The 14,734-nt window shown below is 41.1% G+C and overlaps 1 protein-coding gene across 1 annotated transcript in view; it reads right to left on the reverse strand.

Moving 5' to 3' along the window:
• LOC142400799 (uncharacterized) overlaps window positions 1-7,110 on the reverse strand; it is a 43,277-nt gene extending 36,167 nt beyond the window's left edge. Inside the window, exons 1-4 of the mRNA XM_075486012.1 lie at window positions 6,690-7,110; window positions 4,146-4,239; window positions 2,876-2,997; window positions 2,639-2,795 (exon numbers count right to left, since the gene is read on the reverse strand). Coding sequence (XP_075342127.1) covers window positions 2,639-2,795; window positions 2,876-2,997; window positions 4,146-4,239; window positions 6,690-6,976 — 660 coding nt within the window. The 5' untranslated portion in view covers window positions 6,977-7,110. The remainder of the gene's footprint in view (window positions 1-2,638; window positions 2,796-2,875; window positions 2,998-4,145; window positions 4,240-6,689) is intronic.
• Between the last annotated feature and the right edge of the window lie 7,624 nt (window positions 7,111-14,734).

Below are 14,734 nucleotides of genomic sequence, written 5' to 3' on the forward strand. Positions count from 1 at the left end.
GAATTGAATTCCAATTGGATTGAATTGGACTTTATTATCCAAGTGCCTTGAGATGACATTTGTTGTATTTGGCGCTATATAAAATAAACAGAATTGAATTGAAATTGCTCGGTCTGCACTTCGGTCTGCACAGCAGGCAGTGATACGAAGGGAGAGAAAAAAGTGCCAAGTGGTTTTGAGGTCTGACTTTTTCCTGGAGAACGATTTTGTGATGCAAATGTATTACTCTTTTGAACGCATATTGTTTTGAGAAGCAAAACGCTTTATTTTTTAAGCCCCAGCCAACTAGCCGGACTACCTTCATCAACACCAAAACGAGGCTGGAACTCTGCTCACAGGACGCAGCAGGGGGTAAGAAGATGTTCATAAATGATGTTGCTGATATGGGATGTCATACAGCTTCATGTCAAAAGAGGCGAACTATCCCTTTAATTTTCCTGCAATGTATTTGTGAAAGTTAAAACGTTAAAACAATATGTTGCACAAAGAGTAGTTTTATATGACTAAAATGCACAAAGTGCAGCTGTATTTGGGTTGAAAATGCCTAAAGAAAATAAAATGTATTTAATTGTAAGAACTGTAAAGGCTTTGATTAGTACTCAGCAAGTACTAAAAGGTAAGTACTTGTACTTGTACTCGGTTTAAAATAATGTGGTAACTTCCTGTTGATGTCACCAGCAGGTGGTGGCAGAGAAGCAAGTCAGGCCAGTTTTATGTGTAAATAATGAGCCGCTTGGGTTAAAATATCTCAGGAATCCACCAGGAAAAAAAGATTTAACTGGAACTTTGCTTCCAGTGTCTGCAACAACACATAAATGAGGAATGAGACCATTCAAATCCATCAGAAATATGGAAAAAAAATCTGTAACGTATTAAAAGTCAAAGTTTGATTAACGGTTCCCGAGAAAAATCCCATTTTTAAGATTTAACAGTGAATTTAGATGCCGAATAATTGGAATAAACAAAAAGAAAAAAAATCGCCACACCACAAAAACCTCAAGCTTGCAGATTTTTTGAAGACGAAGAAATCATAAAATATAACTTATTACTTTGTTTACATGACGCTGTGTTCATTTCATGTCATAATTTACTGACACAACGAGATGCTTTTAATCAATCTTCAAAAAACTGCTTCAGGATTCTTCAACTGTGCTTAAAATAATATAAAACTTCTTCAAAAACTACTAAGATAACGTTTGCTTTTTGTGTATAATTATCCGACGACAAATTCCACATTTAGAGAGTCCAACATTTAGTTTAATCACTACAGTAGCTCAGAAGGGACAAACCAAAAACTGAATCTGGAGTTCAATTTGTTTGCCTCTCGTTCAAGTCCCTTTTTATGGTGTTTAATTACCCTCAAAACCTGCACATGTAGGAGAAAATATGCAAATTATAGTGCAATTATGGTGGTTTTCTCACAAAGGAGACAGGACTGTCATGAGCACAAGGTAAAACTTTGACTCTGAGTACTTTGTCTCTGCTCCTCTGATTGTTCATTCGCTTTGTTTTTTATACACAGAGGTGGGTAGTAACGAGTTGCATTTACTTGAGTAAGTTTTTGAAAAAATTGTTCTTCTAGGAGTAGTTTTAAATCTCTATACTTTTTACTTTTCCTTGAGTAGATGTGTGCAGCAGAAACTGTCCTCTTACTCCGCTACATTAGGCTACAATGAGCTGGTTACTTTTCTTCTTACCTCTTTGGTATTCTACGCCTCATTATTTTTATCCCCCCGCGTACGCCTCATTTTAATGTTTTATTCTGACAGAGAGAGAGACTTCCGCCAAAGGCTCTACCACCTGACTGTGTTCCACCAATCAGACGCAGCCGTGCGGTCTGGTCACGTGACCGTACTCGATCTCAGCGGCGGGACGGGTTAGCTTTAGCATTAGCAGTCGTAGCAAACAAACAAAGAAACAGATGAAAAATGTCAGAACCAACGGTGGGAAATGAAGACGCAGACGAGGCCTCATACTGAAAGCATGTTTACCTTACAAAGAGTGAGAAACAGCAGCTACATTATGTGTCTTCTGTGTCAACCAAAACAAACGCACATTTCAGCAGAAACTCAACATCTAACTTGAGGAAACATGTAGCGCTAAGTTTCCTAAACTCGTTTTTTCCCCCATGGATAGGTGAATGTTTGTTTTTTAGGTCACATATGTTTTAAACATTTCCTTAATCTCTTTTATTTTTTATTGAAGTACATGAATTTACCTGGATTATTTTTAATTTAAGATATTTTGTAATTAATTAATTTATTTTAATTTATTTTATCAATTGGATGAACTCTAATTTGCCTAAAGATGATTATTTAGTATTTTATATATTTAAAGTATTATTATTTATATTATCATTATTTTATATTTGATATATTATTTAGTATTTTTGTCTGTCTGATTGAATGCTTGTGTTAACAAATAAATCAGACGTTACTCAACAGTTACTCTTACTCTTACTCAAGTAATTATTTGGATGACTACTTTTTACTTTTACTTGAGTCATATTATTCTAAAGTAAGAGTACTTTTACTTGACTAAAATGTTTTGGCTGCTCTACCCACCTCTGGTTGTAGGACTAATCAAAAAGCTGTTGCTGTGGAAACTCTGGGGCTTAATTCTGTGTGTGTGTACATGCCTTTTGCTGTGTAATCCAGCCCAAGGCATCTTGCACACTCCTGTCAGATCCAGATTCTTCCCATCCTCCAGAGTACTTTCTGGTGCTCCTCCTCCTCTGCATGGTACCTGAGATGGCCATGTGGATCCCCCTCAGCTGGTTCATACATTTATCCACACTGAGAGCAATAATAGGACATATGAGGCACAGAATAAAGAAATAAAGACATGGAGGATTCAGAAGGGAAGCCTTATCTACCTCCTGACTACGCTTTCGTTGGATTGTCCCAGCTGGTTCATGTCCATCGCACACTTCTTCAGCTTCTCGATGGCCTCTCTGGCCATCCCCATGTAGTACTCTGCATCCCCTGAGGGGCCACCCTGCAAAATATAGACCCAAAGCAGTTTGAGAGGCACATAAAGCCACCAACCAAGAGACAGAATTCTAAATAAAACAATAAGCTTCCGTGTGATTAAGCTTAGACGGAAACAAAACAACATAATATGTGTTAAAACTAGGGCTGGGCGAGTTAACTCGTTATTATCGCGTTAACTCGTCAGTTATTTAACGTCGATAAATATTTTAATCGCACATTAACGCAGTTTTTTTATAAAATGTTTTGGGGCTTTTGTGTCTTTAATGGATAGGAAAGTTCAGAGAGACAGGAAGCAGGGGGCAGAGAGAGGGGGAACGACACGCAGTACTGGGCCGCCCCTTAAAGTCTGTTGCTCACAGGCTTTTATTTTGTAAAAGTCTGTTGCTCACAGGCTTTTATTTTGTAAAAGTCTGCTGCTCACAGGCTTTTATTTTGTAAAAGTCTGTTGCTGTCTGCTGTGGAACAGGAAAAGAAAGTAATCGGCGGATCCACCAAACATGGAGAAGGGTACGGAACTTTTACTCGGCCATTTTCATTTTAAAGTTCTTCCAGACGGCGGAGTCGACAGAACCAAAGTCATCTGTAAACTCTGCCAAGTTGAATTGTCTTCTCAGCGTAGTAGTTCCAGTCTAAAATATCACTTAAAGGCAAAACACACAACTGATAGCAGCAAGTCATTCAAGGAAACAGACAGTGGAGCGAGGCTTCTACATAAAAACTACAGAAAGATGCTGATGTTAAAAGTGTGTTTGCACAACAAATGTTATGGCACTTTCATTCATATGGCAGCACATTTAAAATAAAACTAAATGCTAAAAGCTATACACTACTTTTGGATTCATTTTTGGATGTTGCGTACAAATGCGATTAATCGTGATTAATCAGGGAAATCACGTGATTAATTAGATTAAATCGTTGTCCCGCCCTAGTTAAAACTGAATATATAGTCTGTAAAATGGATTGACAGATGAGCTATGGCGCAGTTCCACCGGAGAACTAATAAAAAACTGTGACTATCTGCCTGGTTTCCAACTGCAACCACACAACATTTCTGTCATTCTTTCAGCCTCGCTCTGCCAACAGAGGACGTGCTGCAACGCTGCGCCTTTTCTCACTAAACAGAAACTTTCTGGAGGGAAGAAGACGACTCACGGACTGAAGGGAGTATTCGGCCTTCTTCAGGTACTCGTTGCACTGGGTCTGCAGGGCCGCAGCCATCTGGTTGATGGCACCGAGTTGGGAGACACTGCAGGGGGGGGCAGAAAATTAAAATCATTACCATAAAGGATCGTCTGTGTGTGGGTTTTTCAGGCATATCCACCAGAGCATCACCACACAGACCAGCGCTTCCAAGCTTTTTACCACATGTGATCCCCTAAAATCCACTGTGATGCACCTTTAAATGAGTAACTATGAGTTTAACCAATTCTGACACAGACAATATTTATGTTCACCGACTCAAATACTGAACAAAACACATAGTTTTCCCAGCAGAACAACTCTGAATCTCTTTATTTACACATTTGTGGCTGTCTCCAACACATTTAACAGAGCAAACATCCCAGCTGAGCAGACATTGGGCCTCACAGCAAGTGGCAAAGTTGTTCAGTCAATACACTATGACCACATAATGTCCTGTTTTCAAAATAAATCAAATATCCTTCTGAATAGCCCCAAGAACCATTCTTTTGAGCTCCTTTGTACTTTATAACCGTTGAAGGACGTTATTACAGTATGACAGAGCAATAAACTGAGAGCTCAGACCACACTCACTGATAGAAAAATACTTTAGTGGCATTTCTATGCTCGTGTACTGACTTTTCCCTGAACTACAGTTGAACTACGGACAGCTACTGATCCCTCATTTAGAGACAGCGTCGTTGTTCAACGGGCCCGAGCCGTTGAAACAGTCACCGAAGAACATAACGGCTGCTGGCCGGTTGGAAACACGATAAAAACACGATTAAAAACTCATATATGTCATCATTCAGCTGTCACACATCGACTTCATAAACTCTGGAGTCCCCTGACACCTAATTCCTTAGTTCTGTTTAAGTTTTCAGTGGCTAACAAGAAAAGTTGCTTTTTTTTACATCTAATTTTACACCAACGTCTGTTTTTGTAAAGGTTATTATCGGTGCCATGCTGGTGATGCATTCAAGTACAAAACAAAAACCGAAATGTCTAACTCCTGACCAGAAAATAACAAAACATCGCCAGTTAGACGACAGATTTGCTTGTGGTTATAAAACATTAAACAAATTACTGGTAGAGCATTATTAGCTGGTCCACTGTTTAAGTTAGGGGAACTATGAGACTAATGACAAGATTTTATGTTGATAGCAAAGCACAAAATGGGTGCAAAGGAGCTTTTAGTTCTCATATCCGAGGTACAGCAAAGGCAGCATCGATTGTAGCTGAAGTTATGCTAAAATACAGCGTAAACATGCTAGCTAACACTCTAAACTGAGGCTTGTTTCCCCTACAAATCTATAGTGCTCAGAACATAACAACAGGGTTGTGTTTTCCTGAGTTTTTGAGTTGATAGTGACTTCAGACACCCAAATGTATGTTGTCAAGAATAAAAAAAAACAGGAATTTTCTATTAAACGTCCCCCTCTAAGTTGTTAAAACAAATGTAACTGCAAATTTCTTGCAAACCTCCCCGAAAAGTCAGATGCAATGAGGCACTAACAACGGTGCAAAATGGACAATAGACAGAACCTGCTTCATGATCAGGTATTGGATATGAATAAAGGCGACATATCAGTTAGCGTAAAGTGAGTTCTGTGGTAAGTTTCACTGAGGATAGACAGTTTTTGACAAGAAGGATTCTACATTCTGCATCTTTTACATGTAGGCCCACAGTTTATGCATGAAACAACAATCTGAACACCATCATCAACATTTTACATCAAACATCTACAACCATCTCCAGAATCAGGACACTATTTGTGCACATCAGTGTTAATCCTACTTCTGCTGTGTAATTTATTCTAACTCTCATAAATGGCGGGCATTTTAACTCCAGCAACAGGCTTGCCTTTTCTCACTTTTCACCACAATCAGAAAGCTTATAGTAATACCCAATAACAAAGATCAGAAACTTTCTGATATGAATTACAAACAGAATCATTTTCTTCTTTTTATCTTGTAGGATAAAAACAGTCTCAGGGCCCTTTATTAAAGCACAATAGTGACAGAAAATTAGTGTTTTATCTGTGTGCAATGAATCAAATCGGGGGAAGAGAGCTGCTGTGCAACGCAGAATATATTTCCTGGTCGGAAAAAGAGGGGAAAGTGTCTATAAATAATCACTAAAAGACGTTTATCACACTGCAGCTATGTATTATTGTCAGTGTGTGAACAGTTGTGCAATTGAAGGACTTGTTTTGTGGGTCCCTCAGAAACAGAAGGTGAATTCCTTAAAAAAAACACCAGCAAACTGTTGTAAATGTCAGGTTATTTCAGAGATTAGAGGTGAGAACTTTGCAGAACGGATGCATTTCCCTGCATTACCATTTCATTTTGAGGGGGGACTGTTCTCGGTTTGCAGGGCCGAAACTGATCCCATGATTAAAAAAAAAAAAAAGGCTGTCAGTTTTAATATTTAATGGCAACCTGTTGTTCAAACTGAAATGCATGCAGCAAGTGAAACAAAGTCAGCAACAGGTAAAAAAGAAAATGAATTCACACCTCATTCCGGTCATCACCATGCCTCCGGTGCCGCCTCCCTTGCCGCCTGCCATTCTGCCTCCCATGCCGCCTCCCATGCCGCCTGCCATCTCACCAGTCATCCCACCTCCCTTGGACATGGTCCTTGAAACGCTGTAGGTTCTGTATCTATCCGCGAAGGGGTCGTTTTCAGGCCCGTCTCCCTGCATCATTTCGCTCCGTGCGTAATAGTAGTTCCCTCCGCCGTCCAAGTCGCCTCTGGAGCCGACCCTCCGCTTCTCGTACAGGTTGGGCTGAGACCCGTACATGTTCAGTCTGGTCGGGTAACGGCAGCCACAGAAGACGCTTCAGAAGTCACCGGAGCAGAACGGACGCAGCTCGGCCGTGCCTCCACCTGTCCTCTCTGGTCCCCCCGCTGCAGACTGCGAGCAGCGCGCAGGGGAGGTGCGCTTTTTGGGAGGCTGTGACCACACCTTACTGCATGCACCCAGCCAAAAGGTTTCTATAATAACTCCGCCACTCCCCTCCAAACACAGCTGGAGGCAGAAATGTGTGTGTAATTAGTGCTTCAGTACATAGCTTTCTGGGGCCCTCCTTTGACTCTCAGAATGTAGAAACAAATTTGGGAACGCGGGGATTTTAATTATGGTGGGAACACATCAAGTTTATGCCTCAGTTTAAAGTTAGGGCAATTTTTGGGGGATTATAGGACCTATCTGGGGTATATTAATGAGGAAATAACTAAAGAAACTTTTTAAAAAGCCTCTTTTGAAGTGTGAAAATTGTTTTTAAATGTAGAATTAAAAAATGAAGGGCTGGCAGATATTTCAGATTGTTGTATAAGTATCTATATTTGGAGAGTTGAGCCATTTTTCAGCATTAAATGAGCCTCAGAGGAGTTAGGACCCTTCTAAATTAAGGGACAAATGGATGAAATCTTTTTAGAAAGGTCAGCCATTGTTCAGAGTTAAGATTTGGGTTTCAGGTTTAGGATTTAAAGCTGTCATTTAAAGCAGGTCTTAGTTACCCATCCACTTATATACCCGTCCTCACATGTGTGCAGAAATAGATCCTATTTGTCGCTGATGTTACTAAAACACATGCACAGATCATTCAAAAACAATTAGTAAATGAAATTATAACATAAAATAAAGAATTTTATTAAACCTATTGGGCATATGTCCAAAACTGGACCTACAATCCTTTGCAGCAGCTGTAGGTGAACAGGGCACATGATCAAATATGGTGTCACCATTTTTCGTGGCAAAAATGTGACAAATTTGTGACAAAGCACAACTATTCTGTAATGTGTGAGCTTTCAATTCAAGTCAGTTTTATTTATATAGCGCCAAATACAACAAATGTCATCTCAAGGCACTTAAATAATAAAGTCCAATTCAAGCCAATTGGAATTTAATTAATTGTAATCATAATTATTTACAAAATAATCCAATTCATTCATATAGAGCCAATTCAAAAACAATTTCCTATCTAAGGAAACCAACAGATTGCACCGAAACACGTCTTCAGTCCAATCTCGCGTCCTGAGCGGCGACTGTGGAGAGGAACGACTCCCTTTGAACAGGAAGAAACCTCTGGCAGAACCAGAACCAGGAAGGGTGGCCATCCGCCTCCACCAGCTGGGGTTTGAGAGGACAGAAAAGAGGAAAAAAAACCCTGTAACACCATTCAAAGGATACCTGCTGGAACAGGGAAACACCAGTTAATGACCACAATAATGTCACATGTACATAATATCATTTGAGAAATTAAACGGGGGAAAAAGAGAGTAAAGTGAGGAAAGGTGTGACAGATGATTCCCCCAGCAGTCTGGGCCTATAGCAGCTTAACTATGGGATGTTTCAGGGTCACCTGAGCCGTCCCTAACTATAAGCTTTATCAGAAAGGAAAGTTTAAGCCTGGTCTTAAAGGTGGAAAGGGTATCTGCTTCCTGGATATTTACTGGCAGCTTATTCCACAAGAAAGGGGCCTGATAACTGAAGGCTCTGCCTCCCAAACTGGCAGCTGGTTCCACAGAGAGGGGCCTGATAACTGAAGGCTCTGCCTCCCAAACTGGCAGCTGGTTCCACAGAGAGGGGCCTGATAACTGAAGGCTCTGCCTCCCAAACTGGCAGCTGGTTCCACAGAGAGGGGCCTGATAACTGAAGGCTCTGGTTCCACAGAGAGGGGCCTGATAACTGAAGGCTCTGGTTCCACAGAGAGGGGCCTGATAACTGAAGGCTCTGCCTCCCAAACTGGCAGCTGGTTCCACAGAGAGGAGCCTGATATCTGAAGGCTCTGCCTCCCAAACTGGCAGCTGGTTCCACAGAGAGGAGCCTGATATCTGAAGGCTCTGGTTCCACAGAGAGGGGCCTGATAACTGAAGGCTCTGGTTCCACAGAGAGGGGCCTGATAACTGAAGGCTCTGGTTCCACAGAGAGGGGCCTGATAACTGAAGGCTCTGGTTCCACAGAGAGGGGCCTGATAACTGAAGGCTCTGCCTCCCAAACTGGCAGCTTATTCCACAGAGAGGGGCCTGATAACTGAAGGCTCTGCCTCCCAAACTGGCAGCTGGTTCCACAGAGAGGGGCCTGATAACTGAAGGCTCTGCCTCCCAAACTGGCAGCTTATTCCACAAGAGAGGGGCCTGATAACTGAAGGCTCTGCCTCCCAAACTGGCAGCTTATTCCACAAGAGAGGGGCCTGATAACTGAAGGCTCTGCCTCCCAAACTGGCAGCTGGTTCCACAGAGAGGGGCCTGATAACTGAAGGCTCTGCCTCCCAAACTGGCAGCTGGTTCCACAGAGAGGGGCCTGATATCTGAAGGCTCTGCCTCCCAAACTGGCAGCTGGTTCCACAGAGAGGGGCCTGATAACTGAAGGCTCTGCCTCCCAAACTGGCAGCTGGTTCCACAGAGAGGGGCCTGATAACTGAAGGCTCTGCCTCCCAAACTGGCAGCTGGTTCCACAAGAGAGGGGCCTGATAACTGAAGGCTCTGCCTCCCAAACTGGCAGCTGGTTCCACAGAGAGGGGCCTGATAACTGAAGGCTCTGCCTCCCAAACTAGCAGCTGGTCCCACAGAGAGGGGCCTGATAACTGAAGGCTCTGCCTCCCAAACTGGCAGCTGGTTCCACAGAGAGGGGCCTGATAACTGAAGGCTCTGCCTCCCAAACTGGCAGCTGGTTCCACAGTGAGGGGCCTGATAACTGAAGGCTCTGCCTCCCAAACTGGCAGCTTATTCCACAAGAGAGGGGCCTGATAACTGAAGGCTCTGCCTCCCAAACTGGCAGCTGGTTCCTCAGAGAGGGGCCTGATAACTGAAGGCTCTGCCTCCCAAACTGGCAGCTGGTTCCTCAGAGAGGGGCCTGATAACTGAAGGCTCTGCAGTTTGGGAGCGAAGTCCAAAGCTTCATCAACGTATCGTTGTTAGTTCTGATGTTATGACTGCAAATGTGGAACTGTTGACATTTGAAATGCTCAGGGCCTCTGCTGATTGGTCAGGTGCCGGGGTGTGACTCACTGTGACATAACGAGAGCTTTGCTGACTGGCCGGGGAAAAAAATCTGTTTAATCTAATTTTTTATGTCACCAAACACAAAAGGGTTAAAGTACACTGAAACTAAATGTGGATAAACTGACGTTTGTGGCTTTTCTGATTTAATGACACCACCTGTAAAGCAAACCAGAATCTCTCCGCGCGTCGGCTGTAAGGGTCGAAAAGCCTCAAGGCAAACTGCTGAAAAATGACGGGTGATAAATAAACGTGCACACATGCACATGCACATCAGCGATGCGCCTACAGCCAGAGGGTGGGACTCACAGGAAAAACAAGTTGCCTGTGAACGACAGTCACTCCAAAGATGCACCGAATCCCACAGCTGGACCCACAGAGAACCTCCTGATTCTCTGGTCAAATGCATTCCCGTGTGCTCCTCCAATCCAGTCGCTTTGGTTCAGTGCGCGCAGAACTCTGTTAGCAAGCCTGTTTCAGTTCCTCGAACACCTCAGACATTTCCACAGAAGCACAATGTGCTCATATTGCCAATGTTTGTGAGTCCACCATCTTCTTTGTGTGTGCACAATGGAGTCTTTGTCTGGCTGCAGGCGGTCTGACCCTCCTGCAGAGGCTGAAATGTGCTGACTAAGTGGAGCATCTTACAGACACAGTGCTGACACTTTAGTGACATTTAAAACCCACAATTGTCTCCAGAGCGATTACGCACACTTGTTCAGTCTTTCTTGTATTTGTTTATGAATAGACGGGGAACTGTATCGGTGCTTTTATTTGTTGGCGTTGCAGGAAGATCATCATATATACGTTTAAATTAGGGATGATTAGGGATTTTTTAAATTTATTTTATTATTGTAAAAGTCTGATGCTCACAGGCTTTTATTTTGTAAAAGTCTGTTGCTCACAGGCTTTTATTTTGTAAAAGTCTGTTGCTCACAGGCTTTTATTTTGTAAAAGTCTGTTGCTCACAGGCTTTTATTTTGTAAAAGTCTGCTGCTGTCTGCTGTGGAACCGGAAAAGAAAGTAATCGGCGGATCCACCAAACATGGAGAAGGGTACGGAACTTTTACTCGGCCATTTTCATTTTAAAGTTCTTCCAGACGGCCGAGTCGACAGAACCAAAGTCATCTGTAAACACTGCCAAGTTGAATTGTCTTCTCAGCGTAGTAGTTCCAGTCTAAAATATCACTTAAAGGCAAAACACACAACTGATAGCAGCAAGTCATTCAAGGAAACAGACAGTGGAGCGAGGCTTCTACATAAAAACTACAGAAAGATGCTGATGTTAAAAGTGTGTTTGCACAACAAATGTTATGGCACTTTCATTCATATGGCAGCACATTTAAAATAAAGCTAAATGCTAAAAGCTATACGCTACTTTTGAATTCATTTTTGGATTTTGCATACAAATGCGATTAATCGTGATTAATCATGTGATTAATTAGATTAAACATTTTAATCGTTGCCCAGCCCTAGTTTAAATTAAGATCATCTTTTTTTTTTAAGGAGGCTCAAAGTCTGAAGAAAACAATGAAGTGAAGACAGACAAACAGACTTTGTGAGCTTCACGCCGTGAAGTGACGCCATTATGAATTATGCAAACGTGAACAATAACTGCTAAAGCAACATCTAAAGTGTGCAGCCGGGTCGTGCTGTTGGAGGACACCACAGTCTGAACAAACTCTGACGCTCCTGAGGAATGTAGCATGCGTTTGTAAGAGTGTGGGATGGTGAGTTATGTGCATGAGCATCCAAACGGGTAAGTGCACGACACAGAAAAAGCGTTTATTTTCTATTACAAACAGGTGTTTTTTTTTTGTCAACTCAAGTCTAATTGCAGACTTTTGCAGAAGAATTTTTGATACGACAAGGAAGGCTTGAACTCATTTCATAAAAAGGTAAAAAAAAAAAAACTGCTCTGTTCTCTTTTCTCTGAGAAAAAAAGGAAAGCCCCACATAACCATCATGTCGTTCCCTTTGGCAAGTGACATTCAAGTGCAGGCCTTTGCCTGTAAATCAGCCCAGACAGAAACGAGCGTCTTTGCCAGAGCAGCATTCCAACACTTTTGTCTCTTTTCCAAAGCTTGGTTTAGAAAGGTTATCGCAATGAAATCTTGACCCCTGAATTCTGAATTGTTGACGAGCATTTGTTGTTTTCCCAAAAGCAACAACATTGTTTTGCACAATTTGTGCGTAAGAAACTGTCAATTAACTTAAGATTTTCCCACATTCCCAGTGCGAGATTAATTATTTTAGGGTGTGTTTCCGAGGCGTAACCCTGGTATTCACACCCTCATCTCTGTTCATTCCTGATTTCGACAGACAGGACGGGGCTTGCACACTTGAATGATTCTCTAAGGTAGCCAGAACATTATGGGCCATTAACTTTTAAAACATTGCTGTGTGGTGTTGGTTGGTTTTACTCAAAAAAGAAAAATCCTTTTATACATTTTACACTCTAATCCTGCCTCTTTACTGAATATGAGAGCTTTGGCCACTTTAACACTGGAGAAAATCAAAGTCTTACCAAGTATATTTGTCTCATTTCTAGTCAAAATATCTCATTACACTTAATATAAGACACAACTGCCTATTTCAGTAGTACTATTCCAGCCAGATATAGGGACTTGTTTTTAAATTAAAAAGTCTTGAAAACAAATTGTTTTCAGTCACATATCATATGAAACAAGCTTTTTTGACATTTGAAGAGGTTTTTAAGCCAATTTCAAGATCACTTTTAACTCAAAAGTCCTAAATATCACATCTTATTTCAAGAAATCTTGACAAGCCGATTTTCACTAGTTCCATTGGCAGATTTTTTTTGCTTATTTCAAGCAAAAACGTCTTGTATTTGTTGTTTTTTTTACTTATTTTTGGAGGGGCATTTTTTTCCAGAGCTACACTGGAAAAAAAATCTAAATTAACAGGTATATTTGTCTCATTTCTGGTCAAATATCTCATTACACTAAATATAAGACACAATTGCCTAACAAGTTCTATTTCAGCCAGATATAGGGACTTGTTTTAATACAATACATCTTGAATATCTTGTTAAGGGAAATATTGACAAGTCGATTTTCACTAGTTCCATTGGCAGATTTATTTTGCTTATTTCAAGCAAAAACGTCTTGTATTTGTTGTTTTTTTACTTATTTTTGGAGGGGCATTTTGTCCAGTGAAAGTAATGTGAATTCCTTCCGTTCTTAATTCTTAGTTATCCGAGACCATCAGTGTCTGAACACTCAACAAATCTGTTTCAAATGACGACTCAACATCTGTGCACTGTTGTTTTGAGATAAATACGTCTCAGCCTGCTTGCATCAGACTCTTTTCCAGCAGCAGCAGGTTGCTGTTAACCCTGATAAACCCTGTTCATTGCACGGCTCATTGCTGACAAATGCTAAAGAAAGTGGTGCATCCTTTGGTTGATGAGATGTCTACGGGCATCTAAATGGTCCATTGGCAGCACGAAAAATTTAGCTAAATTGGGTTTCGAACTGAAATTTTAGTAGTCGACAAGGCCTATTTGAAGATGTTGATTGCACATTCACGTTTAGCCCAGATTTTTTATCGGGAATGGTAACATAAACAGAACTTTCTGACTTCCACTTTACAAACTTATTGAGCTAAACAGCCACATAAATATGCATTGCACTGCCACTGATTTTGGGGAACACTGTCTCAGATGTGGGGTAGTAACGAGTTACATTTACTTGAGTAAGTTTTTGAAATAATTCTCCTTCTAGGAGTAGTTTAAATCTCTATACTTTTTACTTTTCCTTGAGTAGATGTGTGCAGCAGAAACTGTCCTCTTACTCCGCTACATTAGGCTACAATGAGCTGGTTACTTTTCTTCTTACCTCTTTGGTATTCTACGCCTCATTATTTTTATCCCCCCGCGTACGCCTCATTTTAATATTTTATTCTGACAGAGAGAGAGACTTCCGCCAAAGGCTCTACCACCTGACTGTGTTCCACCAATCAGACGCAGCCGTGCAGTCTGGTCACGTGACCGTACTCGATCTCAGCGGCGGGACGGGTTAGCTTTAGCATTAGCAGTCGTAGCAAACAAAGAAAGAAACAGATGAAAAATGTCAGAACCAACGGTGGGAAATGAAGACGCAGACGAGGCCTCATACTGAAAGCATGTTTACCTTACAAAGAGTGAGAAACAGCAGCTACATTATGTGTCTTCTGTGTCAACCAAAACAAACGCACATTTCAGCAGAAACTCAACATCTAACTTGAGGAAACATGTAGCGCTAAGTTTCCTAAACTCGTTTTTTCCCCCATGGATAGGTGAATGTTTGTTTTTTAGGTTACATATGGGTTACATATGTTTTAAACATTTCCTAAATCTCTTTTATTTTTTATTGAAGTTCTTGAATTTACCTGGATTATTTTAATTTAAGCTATTTTGTAATAAATAAATACATTTTTATTTATTTTATTGATTGGATGAACTCTAATTGGCCTAAAGATGATTATTTAGCGTTTTTGTCTGTCTGATTGAATGCTTGTGTTAACAAATAAATCAGACGTTACTCAACAGTTA

Source organism: Odontesthes bonariensis, chromosome 15 (genome assembly GCF_027942865.1).
Source record: "Odontesthes bonariensis isolate fOdoBon6 chromosome 15, fOdoBon6.hap1, whole genome shotgun sequence".
In the NCBI taxonomy this organism is placed as follows: Eukaryota; Metazoa; Chordata; class Actinopteri; order Atheriniformes; family Atherinopsidae; genus Odontesthes; species Odontesthes bonariensis.